Source organism: Cuculus canorus, chromosome 16 (assembly GCF_017976375.1).
Source record: "Cuculus canorus isolate bCucCan1 chromosome 16, bCucCan1.pri, whole genome shotgun sequence".
In the NCBI taxonomy this organism is placed as follows: domain Eukaryota; kingdom Metazoa; phylum Chordata; class Aves; order Cuculiformes; family Cuculidae; genus Cuculus; species Cuculus canorus.
In genome coordinates, this window is record NC_071416.1 from 11,432,891 (window position 1) to 11,450,571 (window position 17,681).

A 17,681-nucleotide genomic window follows, 5' to 3' on the forward strand; every position below is an offset into this window, starting at 1 on the left:
AGAAGAAAGTAATACCCTTTCTTTCAGAAGCAGCAGAAGAAACCCCTCTCATTTCAGACTCTGGTGCGAGGAAGGTATGTACTGGTTTCACCTTGGTTCAAAGACTCAAGAGTACTTGCCAGGAGTTCAGAGACAAGAACACGCAATAGTAAAAGGATATTAAATTAAAAAAAGAAGCTTGCAGGTCTGACAATGAGCACTAATTTTTTTTTTCCATATCAGATGTTACATTCTTGTGACAGTATGAAAAGATGCCACAGAAATGATGGCATAAGACACTACTTTGCTGCAAGATAACCATTTCCAGATAAATATATCTTATGAAAAGAAGTTCGAAGTTTGCATAGAAATTTAGATATTTTATAAAAATGCATTAGAACACAAAGGAGCTTTTTACAACGTTCGTATGAAAGGTTTAAAAAGAGATTAAAATTCTGTCCTTGGAAAGGCACACAGCCTTGTCAAGGAAAAAAAATTCTACATTAACCCCGTGTAGGAAAGTTGTACTTTATCTGTATTTCAAAGGCTATAAAGAAGCACTTTAATCAACCTACTTGACTTTGGGGACTTGCATGTCTCACTGAAACTCAAGGAATCTGGCATAGCGTGGTTTCCAGAACACAAAAGCCTTTAATCTGTAACCCGGCACTCTTGTACATTCAAATCCTGATACTATCTCCTTGTTAGGAAGAAAAATTGTGAATTTATCCAAAATGGGATCTCATCTCGTCTAAATGATGTAGCCTTTGCAACACTGACCTTTAACAATGGTTATACTCAACAATAAAAGATTTTATCTCAGGAGCCAGTGGAAGCAGTATATGTTAAAATTCTGATCTGATAGCACAGCCTTTTATTTTCCAGTTTTAGACAAGAATCCTTTGAACATTTCATTTGCTCTCTTGTCTAACATATCTTTGTTTCTTGCCTACAGAATGAACAGCAGGAAAAGGTAGCTGATACCTTTCTGCAGATGATTTGATTGTCAGGTGTAATTAGTAATGCTATCTTTTAAATAGAGGCATAGATTTTGAAACAGCTGGAACTGCCTACAAAGCCTCATTCTTAAAAGAAAAAGAATGTATATACATACATTTATATAATAAAACATTCTTGCACACATACATGGTTGCTTTACAGTGGTTGACAGCCCTACGCTTCCCTTCAGTTGCAGGACTAAGCGATTTGCCCAGGTCTCCTGAGACAGTTGTAGAACTGGTGCCAGAGCTCTGTCCTGCTCTCCACTGCCTGGACTGTGCAGGATCCTGAAAACTTCATTAATTCGTGTGCTACTTGATAAATCCGTTAGGTCAGCCTGGATTAGTCTATTGATCTCCCCAGTGCATTGCCACGTAGCCCTGTGATCCCTGCTAAGCTACCGAGATGGAAAAGCTCCAAGATGGGAAGGCTGGCAGAGAATCACACACTGGGATGAGCTGCATCACCAGTACGGTTCTTTCCCAGGCTCTGCACCACACCAGCTTCAACTGAGGAACATGAACACGTTTGTACAGGTAGGAAAGAACAGGTCAAAAAAACCAACCAGATGTGAAGCTTCACAATCTCAAAGGCCAATAGTGGTTTGATACTTCTTGACCTTCTTGAACTGCCAAAGCAGTGCTGGTGTCCTGCGTCTCACTCAGCATGGCAAGAGCAGAGCTCTCCACCCCTGTTGCTAGCCATTATTCTCCAAAAAACCTATCTTCTTTTGAAGAAGGTGAAATTCATTCATTTGTTGGAATGTCAAGCCTCAAATTTCTCTTTCTTCAAACTGCAGAGTAGCAAACAACCACGCTGTTTTGAGCAAAACTTAGCAAACACATTTTTCCTGATGTACACGTAAACCAGCCTGACAAAGAACTGTGCGACAGAGTTCAGCCCCTAAGTGAGCAAAACGTCCTCCACAGGTCTGATTCTGTATGTCTCAGTGAAACGTGCATACAGAGGATGTTTCAATTCAGACACCTGTAATAAAGTTTCATAAAGAAAGGCCTTAAGCTGATAAGTCTGGTTTAGGATTTTCTTATTAACTGTCCACTCCTCATAATGAGTTTTTAATTTAATTTTTTTTCAGATTTTAAGGCATATAAAAGCTGCTCATGAGCCTTTGGGATGTGAAGATGGATATTTGGGAAAGGGAGAATTTTAAGAGCACTGAAACTGAATTTTTTATGTAAGCTATAATCCCGCTATTGAGATTTTTAACAAGTTTCCCGCGTAGCCTGGCTCAGCCAGCCTGTATGCTGACTCCTGCTCAAACCTCCTCTGCACTGCAATTGAAATCACTGTTGTTTCCAGAATTAGCACACAGAGGGATTGTTTTTTTTATGACTACATTTGAACACCACAATCAAGCACTGAAAAACTCACAAGGTTTGGTCATAAACGAGGTTCCTGACCGGAGAGAGTATCCTTGTAGGAGAAAGGCACTGAAGCGTATGTTCCATTGTAAAAGTGCTGCTGCTGTGTTTTAAAGCCGTGATTTTCTGAGCTGGTGCCATGATGGCAAACTTTTAATGGCCTTACTGCTGCATAAAATATAGTGGCAATGCCTGTCGGTCGGCTGATAGCTTGCACCCAATAAAGAGATCTGTGGGTCCCCCATCTGCTCCCCTGCGCTGTGGTTTCTATGGGAAAGAGGATCAGGAGTTGGGGATGTGTCTCCGTGCTGCAGGGGGATGAAGAGCCCCTCCAGTCTGCAGACAAACCCAGATGGTTCCACCTCCACACTGCCCCAAAGCAAGGAGAGGAAACCCCCCCTTCTGAGCTCACCTTTGGATGGAGTCCCTAAAGTCTGGTGAGACAGAAAAATGCATGCCCACCTTACGGTAATTCAGAGCACGGGATGAAGATTAAATTAAATGCTGTGTAATTCATCAGACTTGCCATGAGAAAGAGGCTTTTTGCTGAAATTTCATTTACAACAGGAGAGTCAAAGCAGATGTAGCAGAGAAGAGAAACGCAGTGAGAAATGGGAGGATATTTGGTCAAAGAAAAGAGGGAATCGCCATATATCTGTACATATAGGAAGGAAAATGCTTCTACTTATACTCTGTTATCTTCTGGCAATTAAAACACATTCTTGCACTAAGCTGGTTTGAAAATCTCTACCACGCTCAAAAAAACGACATGAAACCATTTCACCATCCTCTCTGATTTAGCTCTGGCTGTTCTCTGTGTTCTGACCCTTTCTTCTACAACTGGGAAACGTGAAGACATTCTGGACAGTTAGAAATATTTGATAAGAGAAAACTCACAGCACTACCAAATCCTTTGCTAAATCTCCTTTCCCTCACCCCCTTGTGCGTATGTCACAAAAGATTTCATAAGTGAAATGTGCTTAATGAAATTCCAGAGATATATCCTCTTAAAATGACATCCCCTAGAAGCAACTGTTTTAAAGGCAACAGAATATTGAAGAATTAAAAGCCTGCCGACCCACGGAAGTTAGCCAACTTCAGAAGGGGATTTATTTTAGCGCCTTGCAATAATGGAGTTACTAAATGTATTTAAATTTCTCAGCCTCGCATCAGTGCCTGAGATGCTGTGTACTTTTAGGATAATGAAATAATCTACCGCAAATGGGTATTTGCCTGGGACATCTGACAGATGCGATGTACCTGCCTGGCCTGGGAGGACATCCTGCCTTACTAGGGACCCCCTGGGCGGTGCTGGGTGTTGACATTCAGGCAACTGAATGGGGTCTTCCAAGGCCAGGTCTGGGCTCTGGAGGAGAATTAGGATATTTAATATGTATCCAAAAGCAGAGACACATACTCTAGAAAAAAAAAATAATTCAAATTTCAGAGAAATGCTACAGACAGACAAATATTAGAATAGAACGCTGATGTGGGTAGATAAGTGAGATATGGGAGCATTAATGTCTGATTTCTCCTTGAAATTTTACCTTGAGTGACACACCAGAGGTTATGGGAACAGCATCTAATTCACACACACGTATTGGGTAGTGGAGACCAGGGTGATTTCCACCAGAGCACATTACACAGCAGGAAGGGTTTTTCTTGGTAGAGGTTTCCTTTGACTACAGAGATTGCCACCGACACCTGGCTGTGGCACACACGTAGCTCCCGAGCGCCCTGGCACCTCTTTCTCACTGGACAACTCCTCCACAACGCTAAGGAAGGCACACTCTGGGATGCGGTCTACAGCTTCTCCAGATCCTATACACGTTACACAGGGAAGGAGGAGAGAATTCCCTGCTGATTAAACACTACACCGGGAGATACTGCACCGCCAGATGCTGCAGATGAAAAGGCTCATGACTAATGGGTTATAGCAAGTGACAGCTGATGGGTGCTGTCCTACGGCACGGGACGAGGGGGGCTTCCCAGCGTACAGATATCCTCTGTGTTTAAATAACGTTAACCTGATTGCATAAACCAGCCAAACAGCAGGGGAGAAAATCAATTATTTAAACAAATGATGGATATGCACGTGCTGCTCAACCCCATTACTGACAGCTACCTAAAGAAAGGAGAATGTCGTGCTGTACATTACCGGTGGGCAGATGTGCCCGAGGTGCTCAGCCACTGAGGTTGTGCTGAACTCCAGGATTTCAACAACTTAATGTGCTGAGAAGCAGGGCACGAGCAGCACCGTGGGCTTAACCTCCCATGTGGGGCTGTAGCTCTAATTGCACACTCTAGCCCTGAGACAGGAGGTGATATATTCTTGATTTTACACCAAGCAGTACATGTGTCCAATGTGAGAGAGACCAATAGAGTGGGGTTTTTTTTCTCCATTCTTTTTTTTTTTTTTTTGGTGACAGAAAATTGAAATTTGTAATGAAACTATCGTTCCCATTTTTTAAGCCACAAGTCTTTGGCAATTTTAAACTCCGAGCTCTGAAAAATTCATTACTACTAACTTCCATGAAGGGTGTTCCTGAAATCAAAATTACTTAATCAACTCAATTTAGCTTCTTGTGTAGACCTAATTCAGAAAAACTTTATCTTCTTGAATTGTTATTGCAATTAATTTCCCTCCCTTCTTTTTCTGCAGCAGACGACATTTCAGTAATTAGATATTTTATAAAAATGAGTTATTCATTCAGGGTAGCTTCACTTTTATATTTGATTAATCATATTACCACTGAGGTCTGGGTTTTGTCTCCAAGGAAAGTTTAATGACCTCATTTTAATCCTTCTTTTAACCATCAGGCAGGTATCAATGAAGAGAAATAAAATTATCTTCTTTTTTCTTTTTCTCCCTTTTTTTTCCCCCCACAATCTCAAGATTACATTTTATGTTTTTCCTGTGTGACTGACCCATTTACAAAGAAGAATCTAGGTGATTCCAATTAGGATCAGGACAGAACCAGGCTAAACAGAGCCTTGAACTGGGCCTTAATAACTAATGCTCAGTGTAATGGAGAAGAACCAGAGCTGTTTCACCAAATGGCAGTTGGTTTAAAGCACTGTCCATGATTAATTTGGTGATAATTTGAAAATGAATGTACTGAAAGGAAATAAACAAAACAAAAGACATTGTAAATTTAGGTTTTGATTAATAGGGTCTATTAGTAAGAGACTTCTATCAAGGAAACCACATTTTTTTTTTATATCAATGCATATATACCCACACAATGTAACAGAATAATTCACATAAATCACTATTTATTTGGGAGTAGAGACTTCGATATTATTGATGATACTGATACAAGGCAAACAGTCAATCTATGCCTTGAACCTACCCAACATTCTCTAATATATGCGTATTTGTACATATACAACTTTGTATCTACCGACCTACCTATCCATGTTGCAGGCTACGCTAAGTAGTCTTGAAGGTATTTCATTCTTTCTGCCATATGCTACACTGGTGCAAAGACTTAAGACAAATCACAAAAGGGTCTGATGCTCTTTTCATTAAGACATGGGGAATATTGTTTTCTCATAACTGAGAAATATCTTTCCTTTTAAATGAAAGAGGTGACAAAGTGCAAAAGTTGAGTATCCAGAAAAGTATGAAGCACGTCTTGTTTTCCATAGGACTGCATTGTAAGTGCCTCCAGGCACTTAAAAAGATGTTGTAAGGCTGGGAAGAGCCACACTGCTCACTAAAGATCTGCACCCAAGTTGGGGATCTTGCCCCCTCCTTATCAGAATCAAAATGGTGCAGGCATCGCATCCCCTAAGCTCTGTTGGACAGGCTTTGTACTTAGGTCAGGATCCATATCCAAAGGCGAATTTGACTAAAAAAAGCAGGTCAAGATGTAAATAATTTCTATGAAGACTTAAAAACACCAAAGCCCCGGCATTCATGCGGCGAGTCCTGGGCAAGGCTGAGACAGGATAGGAAGAAAGAATATTGTTGCTACTTGTTCCCTCTGTTTGTTACTGCTACCCCTTAACCTAACACCCTTAGTCTGATTCATTGCTCACGACAAAGTTTTTCATCAGGACCTGCAACATAATGAGAAGCAGAAAGCCCATTTCAATTTATGGGCACTGAATTCTTATTTAGCAAAACTAAACTGATTTGTGGTCTTTAGACTTCACCAACTATATATTTAATCAAAACATACACAGAATTAGGTAGATGCTCATGTACCCAAACGCTACCGGGCATATTCGACTCACTTGAATATAATAACTTATTTTGGTCAGACGGTGACAGCTCTATAACAGCCCAAGCTTTACTGTGCAGTTTGGCTGAGCTTCGTTTTGATTGGAAAATTGCAAGTGAACACAGTCACCTGGGATTTTCCATGAAAGCACAATTGATTTTTAACGGTAAGTCCTGTCTCCAGGACTGTACTGCAGAACTCCTCGGTTTGTTTTCAGCTGTAAAACAATGCAGTCCTATAAATTCACCCGGTTTCAGGTCTTTCCCCTCGCCAGGTCTGACTGATGCTGTTCACCTTGATTTCTGCCTCTCGTGACAACTGCCTCTGAATTATGCCATGGACATAATTGTGACGACTTTAAAATACTGTAGCATCCAGGCTAATCTATATTCATATACCATTATAGACTTCCTAAATGATACAGGTGTAATAATGGGGACTGTGAGATCCAAATGGGCAACTATATACACAGCTTTAGTCTAAACACTGGGAAATTAGGTACATGGTGCTCAAGATTAAAGCCTTTGATCTTTTCCAAATCTTGACACACGCCTGGGTCCTGGGAGATGGTTAGCTACCCCTTTCTCCACTGGTTTTCCCTGGATCAGAGAGGTAAGACCTCTTCTTAGGATGTACCCTTTGCTATTTCTGAACTCACTGTTAAGAACAGAGCTTAGCAGGATCCAACTCAGGGGCTGGAGATCAGGTGGAGCATTCACCCCAAGGCTTGCCACTTCCAAAAAAGTCACTTTTCCAGCTAACATCAGCTATTTCTGCACCTCTGGACAGTGCTGCTCTTGCATGGGTTGATGCACATTTCTATTTGTCCTTATTCAGCATTAATATGAGAAGAAATACACACAGAACAAGGAATACAATTTTGGTTCGTGCTGGTTTGCTTTTGCAGAATTTTGGCAAGTGCACAAAGCAGGACGACTAAGGGATCGCGATGCCATTGCTGTGAAAAAGAAAAATTTGATCTGAAGAAATACTAGTGCTCTTGCTCAAGACACTGAAAAAAATCTCATCTGGATTATCAGACACGAATCTGGTCATAAGAAATAAATCTGAGCAGAGCCTGGTGCACAGCAGGGTTAGCAACACAACCAGAGGAATGGAAAGCTGTAATGTAGAAAGGGGTTGGAGGACCTCAGCTGGTTTAGCTTCAGAAAATGGAGTGTCCTAGTATATCAGGGCAGAGATGGGAGAAAAAGTGGGAAGGAAATATCAAAACCCAAGAAGAACCCATTATGGTGAAGGATAACGCTAGTGTGGCAGCAACGTAGCGAGTGCCTGCTTTGCTTTCAAATTTCAAAGCACATTTTAGAGTGCGCTTATTAGCATTTTCCACAGTACTCTGAGGAGCCACAGTACCTGCACAGGCAAAAGTCAGACATTTTTGGCAGCTGGGTGCCAAAACCAAAAAGCCCTTTTAACTTAGGTCTCTCTCCATGCCGTTTTGCTCATGAAGCACCAAGCTCTCCACTCTGCAGATTTCATTGCTGACTGATTCAGCCCAGTACGAGCCAGGTTACTAACTCAGCACTACCGCAGCAGCCAGAGATGAGCCTGATCTAACACTATTAATTAAATAGCCCCGTTAAAAACTGGCAAGAACTACTTTTTTTCCAACGTACTTGCAACAAATATTTGCTCCTTCACTGATTAGCCAAATGCACTTTGCAACTAGATTAACCTTACCGAGCAACACATCCCCTTCTGCTTGACTATAAGCACCTCTACTCACGGTGTTATTCCGTACCATTTATTCTGCTTTAAATTCAGAGCCAAACTGCCCTTCCCAGGCCAGCAAGAGCCAGCACTGCCTGGGTGCTGTGAGCTGGAAAGTGCCCATCCATGCCCGATAGTCCAGTCCTAAACCTTTAAAGCTGTTCCTAATGGGAATCAGCACCAAGATTAGCCAGCGAGGCAGCACAGTGGGCATCGGGATGCAGTCCTAGAGCTGCCTCTTTAAAACACGCTCCATTGGACTCAGCCTTGGAAGAGAGGATTCTCAAAGCAGTGCCAAAGGGCAAATTTTAAAGTAGCTTTAAATAAGACCCCCTAAGGCTCAGGAGCTTAAAGAACTTGAATAGCTCAGTTTCTTTTTTTCAATTTTTTTTTTTTTAAGAGGTTGATTGCCAGGCAGGTTTTCGCCAGAATCCACAAGTTCAACTAATCATGAGCACTTCAGCCCTATGAAATAATATTTCCCTTACATGGGCCACTATAAAAACAAGTTCTGCACAGTAGGCAAATTTAAAATAACTTTTAATTAACATTTAAGACACAGAAGTCTGATCATGCAAATTCATCTGCGTCTCCTCTCTGCGCCTGATTGTTCCTGATTGAATATGATAAAAATAGACTTTGTATGAGTCAAGTGTAGACATGGATTTCTTTAACTTCTCCTCCCCTCTGATTATGCATTTCCTTAGATAAAGTGGAAACCCTTGGATGGCTATTAACGGTATCATGGGTCAGACTGGAAAGGGCATCTTACTTGATAGGAGTCAAAGATTTCACTGGAGTGAAAGGCATTCCTTCTGTGAGCAAGACAGATGACTCCACCTTGCATAAAATCTCACCTGAGACCCTCCAGCATTGTTCTGTCCCAGCTGACTTTTAATCTCAGAAATACCAACACTAATTTCAGAGCACCTCCCCTGTATCTGAGGTAAGCATCTGGCCCGAGGCTCAGCTACGGGTCTATAACAATATGCAAAAAACGCAACCCGCCTGCACACTAGAGATAAATATTTGAAGGGAGGCTGAGGAATTTCCACATAATTAAGACATGTCAGAGGACATGACCCTGTTACGAATAAGAGGGATTCTTGGATAGCAGCAGGCACACTGATACCAGTACCTTTATCTTGTAACAGTTATGGAGCTCGTTTCCCAGTAAAACTTACTACAAAGCCTTTGTAACGACAGTTCAAATTTCACTATTTTACATCATCAGATGATTTGGCAGATGCAAAACCCACCAAAAACGCCACAAGAATGCACTAGTGGAATTAATTGCTGCCTAAGGACGTGGGAAACCTTGGGCATGGGGGATTAAATTGTGCTTTCCTAAGGCATCCGACCCAGAGACTGTGGGCACAGGGAGACAGCGTTACCTCCGCTCACCCAGAATTTGTCCCTCTGCTCTTCGGCAGAGGGAAGAATTGCCTCTCTCCATTTATTTTTGCAAGCAACAATGTCATATGAAGAACACAACACAAAAAGCAGGCTGAAGTCCCTTGGCTAGCCAGAAGAGCTTTCCTGGGTCACGGTCCTGCACTAAATCATTAAAACTGCCCAAAATAGCTGGCTATGATGTTTACAGCGTTCCACAGGATGCTCCACTCCTCTGGTGCAGATCTGATTGCTTCCCACTCCGGGGCAGTCTCTCATGAGACAATTCCTCACCGTTAGCTGCTCTCTGATGCTTCTCAGCATGGCCAGATAGCGTCTCAGATCAAAAAAATATTCACCATCAGAAAAAGACAGAGCTGTAAAGGACTAGAGGAGGTCACCTCATCCTCACTGTGTCCCAGTGCCTTACACTTTGATGCTGGTAGTCCTAGTCTTGACTATCGGGACTAGTCATGACTCTTGTTGATGGAGACTGGACTTACAGTTATCAGCAGGCTTTAGTTTCTTTAGTTTAAAACTGTTTTGTCTAGATACTCTGATTTTCCCCTCCATGTAATTTCAGCATGCTTTCTATGAGAAGATGGGGCTACTTCTTCCCTTGCTATCATGTAGGATCTCCCTGCACCCTTTCAGACGACATCCTAAAGGGTATGAAAAGCACATTGATCCACTTTCACGTAAGCAACCAACCATTTTGGAAGTTTATTAGTATCTTCTATTTGTACATTAAAGGATCTTCCATGTGATTTTTATTGCTCTTTTACCACTTCTCATCTGTCACTACATTTTGATCACAGCCTATTTGGTATTTTGGGTGTCTGCTAACTATCCACTCCCTTGGACGTGCGATTTTGGTTCTCGAAAGCCTGCGTCTGAACTTTCACGCGGTCTGTGCATGCAGTCTCCTCACCGCCCTGCACAGAGTACTCAATTACAGACACGATCCGACTTTCTTGACTATCACCATCACAGTGGCCGTTTGCTTCTCTCCTGTCCCGTTGTTAAGTTTTACACAGTAACATTAATTCCCACTGCTGAACACATCAGCTGTGACACCAGCATGGTGCAGTGTCCTCCTGAGCCACATTCTTACCCATAAACGATTAAGCCTAAAACCAGCCTTGCTGAATGACAGGTGATTTAGAAGCTCTATAGGGCAGCCCTTTGTACGTGTCTACACCGACTACAGTTGCTCGAGTTCCTTCCGTCTGGCTGCTTTCCAAGAGCAAACCACAATTTCCGTTATTCAGCCTATTTTGTTTTTACAACAGCATCTCGATACAGAAGTATTTTAAATAAAAATATACTGTATTGCTCCAAATAGTCTCCAGTCTTAAAAGAGACCATGGGCTTTCTCACCCTCTGAGGAGCTGTAGATTTCCTGGAAAGAGATTTTTTTTTCTAATTTTTTATTTTTATTTTATTTTAAGAGGTGTTAAAATGCAGATCAGACTATTTGAGGACAGCAGGGAGATTCAGCTCAGGTTTAGAGAGGCTGATCAGCCTGACACTGTTCCCTCTGCCAGTCAGAGCTAAAAAAACATATCATCCTTTCATACACCACTGAAATTCATCCTGGCTATACCTAGGAGTATATCACAGATATTTGTTTCCATAGAATCAGAAAATATTATTGTAAAACAGCCTTAGTTTTCAAATCTCTATAAAGTCCCATGTGCTACTGTATAAAGCCCTTTGGCCTTTGCAAAACTGTTTCTTCAGTGATTGAAATTAGAGAAATAATGGTACATATCAACCCTGCTTAGAGGAAGAGTAGCATTTTCTGATCCATTTAACACAATCCTATGGGTAATTCTCTTGATGGCTTTTATTCCTTCTAGGTCTAACACACACCGAGACATTAAATCCTCAGAATTCACCTGAAAGCAAATTTCCATTATCTCACTTTCCATCAGAGTCAGCTTTGGAAAGTGTTTTGGGAAGACATTAAAATACACCACACTTGCTGCCCTCCAGAAGGCACCGACGGCTGCGCGTGACGAACCTGCCACAGCTCATCCCGCTACCCAAAACCTCAGCTCCTAACTTGCATCTGGAGTCAAGGAGCAGGCAACCTGGGTCATCTGGAACAATCTGTGCTTAAATGACACGGCCACTAGATGTCATTCCTTTTTCACTCAAATGAAGGATGAAAGAGTGTTTACCTGGCAGAATAAGGTCCCTCCCAAACACCCAGAAGCTGGGGCACACATATTGCTGTGGTGAGAAGTCTCATGGCCTGGCAGACACAAAACTCTGTAAAATCAGCTTCTATGAATTTTCCAGAAAGAAAATCCCACGCTGGCAGGAGAAAGGACTACACAGCCCAAGACTTGTATCAGATTTTTATGGCTCTCCATAACTGTACGTGTCATATTTAAGGAGATACTTCATGATGACTTTAAAATACAAAGCTCGGTGCATTCACCATGGCAGATATGAAGCACATGCGCTGCTGTTAAACCCACCCAATACTCTCTGGAGCAGCGACGCAGGCAGCGGATTGATGCCTAGATCTGAAAAAGTGTTGGGTGCACATTGTTCTTTAATTCAGCAGGAATTTAGTGCCTTCTTTTATTCTGAGAATCTAGGAAGTCCCTTTGTCAGAAAAATACTGGCACTGCTTGGGAGCTGAGCACATCACATCTGTGACTGTGGGTCCCAAAGGCAATGGGAGGGAAGGACTCCGACACCACAGTTGGCACAGAGCCGATTTGTGTCCACAGTGGCATAAACAGGGTTCTGCATGATCTCCTTGAGTTCTGCTACATATTTGTAGCTTATAAAGGTACAATTAAGCAAAACTTTGGTAATACTAAATATGACTAAATATTTGCAGAGCCTTTAAGATGGAACGAAAATTCAGAATAATATAAACGTTCCTCAAAGGATGTTCACTGTCTGAAGCCCAACGCAGTTAAGACTTCCTGTACTTTTAAAGATTTGGTGTCAGTTTAAGATACATCACTTACTGCTCCTTATTGACCCTCATCTGAACGTAGATAGTGGATATGTAATAATTCCAATTTCTCATTTAGACCTCTGTGCTGCTCTATAGTTTCTAAAATTACTACGCACATTTCAGACGCTCTACACCTGTGGCTTACGAAGGCTGGAAAGAACCAGACCACATAATCTCACCTTCCAACTCCACATTTTCACTTTAACCCGCTCTAAAAATCTGTCATTTGCAATCTCTTTATCTTTTCCCCCCCGTAATAGCAACCGGGAGCACATGAAAACAGAACACAGAAATACTAATATGAAAAAGATCTTAAAGTGATTAAAACCAGATGTACTGAAGAATGTCTACACATTTACTACCAGCGCACACAATACATCTGTTAGAGCTATCATGAACTACAAATTTTACCGGATACCTGTTACCATTTACAGTATTTACTGCTTCCTTGAAATTGTATCCAGGCCAGTAAACCCGAAATATCTCTTACTGCTCAGGATTTCAACTCATAAGTAATAACAACTCTGATATGTCTACATCCAGTTGCTGTGAAACAACTGTATCCTCTTTGGTGCAATCAGACGTCGTCTGTTTGCCACACTATTTTAGTTCCTTTCGTACCGCAGTGAAATCGGTTGCCAAACAGTTTTGCCAGTTCGTGGATCATTGTTCTCTTCCTTTTTCCTTTTCTACTGTTTTCCCGCTGCTGAAAGTCTTTGTTCTAGTTATCTATCAAGTTCCTCCTATCTGCCAAACCAGCTAAGAGAGACGACGGATATAAACATCTGTGAATTACAAACACATTGTGTGTCCATGCATCACTGTGCTGATGCATTGATACTTACAGTGCTGGTAGTGAATTCGGGTGGGTTGTCATTCACATCTGTCACCGTAATGATCGCTGTTGCCGTGTTGGAGAGACCATAGTTAAGATTTCCTTCCATATCTGTGGCTTGAACAATGACTATATACTGCTGAACTTTCTGGAAAAAAAAAAGAAAAGAAAAGATGAGACACAAAAGCATCCAGTAAAATGCCTTAGTTTATTTTCCATGTACAAGTCCAACCTTTAAGCAGACCAAGAGTTAATTGGATCCAAAACGTTATAAAAAAAGACAGATAAAATTTTCTATCACATTTTTTAAGGTATTTTTTTTCACAGATGGGTGGATACCACCTATTTTATGGGAAAATAAGTCCTACAGGCAAGGATCCCCAGTTGAAACAGACATTTTTGTTAATTTTTAAGCATTTTTGGCAACGTTAGTTTTTGTCTTCTGAAAACCAGTAAAAATTTCGCTGTGTTTTCACTGAAAATATCACCAAGAACATCATACATCCAAAACTGAGAGCAACATTGTCTCCTGGCCCTCCAGCTCGTTCTGTTCACACAGTTCAATGCCCACAAAGCATTTTGATACTTAAAACACTCTCCATATTTCAACCCATAATGCAATCTGGGGAAATAAAGAGAATTTAAGCTCAGTATGGAAAATAAATATTCAACGCAAAACCCAGACGTTCAGTAGAACTGATTGGTGTTCCTGAGCACACACGGCTCTCAAAGAAAAAGCCTTCCAAAGCAAACCACGAACACCCCCCACATTAAAGTTCTTCTAAAAGATGCTTTATGATGTCAACGCAACTGGAAAAATAAACCTGAATAGATAGGAGAGGGCATCTTATCTACTCTACGTGTACATCTCCCTGGGATGTTTCTTACTTAATATATGCCTGCACTGAGAAAAGCCTCCTAATCTTCAAAACTGACCTCAACAATAAGTTTTTATTTGGATCTGCAAAATTTAGTATTGATGTCTACATGTGTTGTGCTTAGGGTATGCAGAGCACTTTATGGGCAGATATCAAAGCAAAGCTCCTCTCTTGAAATATGGGCAACGTGACACACCGAGAACCACGGAGAATCCAGCCAAAATTGTTGCAACTCAGGGCAAAGCTGAACATTACTGCCTATTCCTTATAGCTTACGGCGTAATTACAGACGTGAGCTGGGATGCAAGGAGAAAGCTCCCAATGACACATCAGGGAGCCCGAAGGGAGTGAACACCAAATGCAGGCACAATGTTACGCAGGGAAAAGCTTTGTGCAAAGCCAAGTGGAGGGACTTCACAGAGAGGAGAGACCTGCCATGTGCTGGATTGGTCCCACCCTTGGAACACAGCTTAGGTACTCGACGGCCACTCTGCTCATGTGCTGATGTTACAATCATAGGTAGTGTCAAACGTCCTTTGAAATGTCAACATAAACATTTGTGAAGTGCTCTAAGTGGCTCAGTTCTTTAATACCGAGTTTCTCGGATAACAGAGATCTGAATTTTAACTTTATCTTGATTCCAGGGTTTCTAATTGACAGATATTAACCTGCTAAATTGACAAGATATCACGCACAGGGACCCATCAGCACCTCTCAACTGGAATATATTATGGAAATACACTTTCATTATCTCTTGCTACCTTGTATAATAAAACATAAGAGAGAGACTACTGTTAGCTCTTGTTTTTCCTCACACAAAGTTGCTGTTCATTACTCCATTTGTAAAGCACTGGGTGATTTAAGGCTGAAATGTCCCTATTAGTGAACTCAATTTCTCTTCTGTATTTAGCTTTTCCTTTCTTATTGTTTCTTCTAGACAACTTGGGAGGCTCACAGAAGTATTCCCTAACAGCTAAATACTTGTGAGCCAAATTACATTTAAATCATAGAAGGGAAGGAAGCCATTTCAAAAAATAGCGGCAATCAGATTCCACATAAATTAGAAAAACAGGTTGGAGGCCCACATGAGAAACTGCATTTCATTGTGCATTTAAATGGCAAAGCCACCTCTAATGTTCCTCACGGCAGCGAGACACACAATCCACAGCGGTCGATTTGATAGCGTAGCTGTCTCACGGCATTGTAAAAGTTTCAGTGCTTTGCAGTGACTGCAAGAAAAAGAAGTTCCTTCTTTTCCATCAGCCAAGAGGGCGATGAAAGAGCCTCCCTCAGCAGGGTGCTGCTTTTTTTCACTTGTCTGTTTTCTGTTATATTTTATTGTGTTTGCGGACTGGCCTCTTCACAGCTGCTGGGCTCCCAGGTCGCGCTCCGAGGCGAGTCCACCGCAGCCAGCCAGGAGTGCCGCTGCGGCACGGCTCCAGCTAGGGCTGGCAAAGCAGCTCTGGCTCCGTGTCAGGAGCAGTTCTGAAGCTTGTGACACCGTTACGCAAACTTTAATCTGAACTCTGAGAACAAACTGTAGACCTTGTAAGGTCACGCTCAGTCTGCACCACACTATTCATATCAGGACCCAACCTGCAAACCTCCCACTGCCTTGTGCTCCTTTCTGTCTCGCTTTATTCACTTCTCAATTAAAGCTTCCCCTGGAAAAATGAATCCCCTCATACAAGATAGGGTAAGGAACTAGAAAGCGTCATTTAAAAGTTATAACTTCACAATTTTACTTATTAAATTAGACACACTCCGATGACACGTCTGCGTGTGCATGTCATCACAAACCCTGTGTCTTATTGATCTCAGATCTACAATAAAGTTTTTTTATTTAACAAAGTCCCTCTCAGAGCATCATAGTTAAAAGAAAACCCCACACAAATGCAGAACACTAAATTAAAGGAACTTAAAAGGTTATATCAGTCAGATAACACAAAGTAAAAAATGAAAATAGCCTGAATTTAGTAATGTATAAACATAGCAGCCACAAAGAGCTGGTGCATAAGGATGGGAAGGGGGAAAGGAAGGCAAAGGAGCACTGCTAGAAAGTGAGAAAATGTGAGGAATTACAGCAGATCTCAAATGGAGGGAAGGATAAGATAGGATTGTTATGGGAATGGACCCATTTGAGATGGGTGCTGTATCTCAGGATACCGGAGGCAGCTGCAGTAGTCGGGGATATGCGAGAGGTGAACTGCTGGTGGAAACCTCAGAGACATTACCAAAGCCACACCGAATTCCATCAGATGAAGACATAACTGCTGTGTTTAGAGCAAAAGTGCCATCTGGCATGGAGAATGGTCTCGGTTGGCACGTAAAGTCAAGTAAAACAGAAAAACATGTAAATGGAAGTAGTCAGAGTTGTGCCAAACCTTTAGGCACTGCGTTACCACTCAAATCCAGTTCCATGCGAAAGCCTCCGATGCAGTCATACAAGGGCATTGCTTTCAAATACCTTGTTTTAGTTTAAAACTAATTCAGTCTTCAGTAAGATTGGCCTCAGCAGATAAATTGCTGTTTGGTTTTTTTTCTGTAGCTAACCTTTTTGCTTTTGTGCATTAACCTGATTTTATTGAACTACTCAATCAATTTTAATTTCAACATGTCCTTCCAATTTGTCACAAAATCTCCAGAGGCATCTTAGTTTGTTGTCCTAATATTATTATTATAACTATTAAAAGAAAAAGAAAAAGGCAGCCCCATGCCTCCAAGCACAAGAGACACTTCCTTGATGGCATTTTGATCATACAGAATAATTCTCATATTCCTGGTTTTTACAAAACTGACATTTTAAATGGTGCAGAGCAGAAACTACCGCATAGAGGTAACACAAAATGGTCCTAACCCAGAGAAACAAAACAGTCACTATATCTTTGCTCGGATGGTGATGCTGTGGAACTAAAGAAGTGAACCTCTGCCTCCGAGAGGGTCTGGACTAAAAACCCTGTCCCAGTGAAGTCCCTGGGAGGGCCAGTGGCCAATATTTTTAATAAATCTAGCAAACTTTCACACTAGTGGAAAGTAAATGTGCTATTTCTACTTAAGCCAAGGAAAAAAACTCATCTTGATAAGTGCAGAGCTTTTAGTCTGACCTAAAAACTAAGAACAGCTTTTGAAGGAAAAAAACTATGAAAGAAAGAATAATTAAAGGAGCTATGGCAGATCTAATCTGTCTGCTCTTCTGTCAATCACCCAATACAGTGCCACAAAGAAATACATCAGCTAAATTCCAGAAGATGGGAAGAAGCTGGTTAATGAGAA

General features: G+C 41.5%; 1 protein-coding gene across 3 annotated transcripts in view; it reads right to left on the bottom strand.

The window, feature by feature from the left end:
• The window catches only part of CDH4 (cadherin 4), a 447,572-nt gene that overhangs the window by 32,021 nt on the left and 397,870 nt on the right, over nucleotides 1–17,681 (bottom strand). For all 3 annotated transcript variants that reach the window (XM_054081611.1, XM_054081614.1, XM_054081612.1), the window contains one exon: nucleotides 13,541–13,678. In XM_054081611.1, coding sequence (XP_053937586.1) covers nucleotides 13,541–13,678 — 138 coding nt within the window. The remainder of the gene's footprint in view (nucleotides 1–13,540; nucleotides 13,679–17,681) is intronic.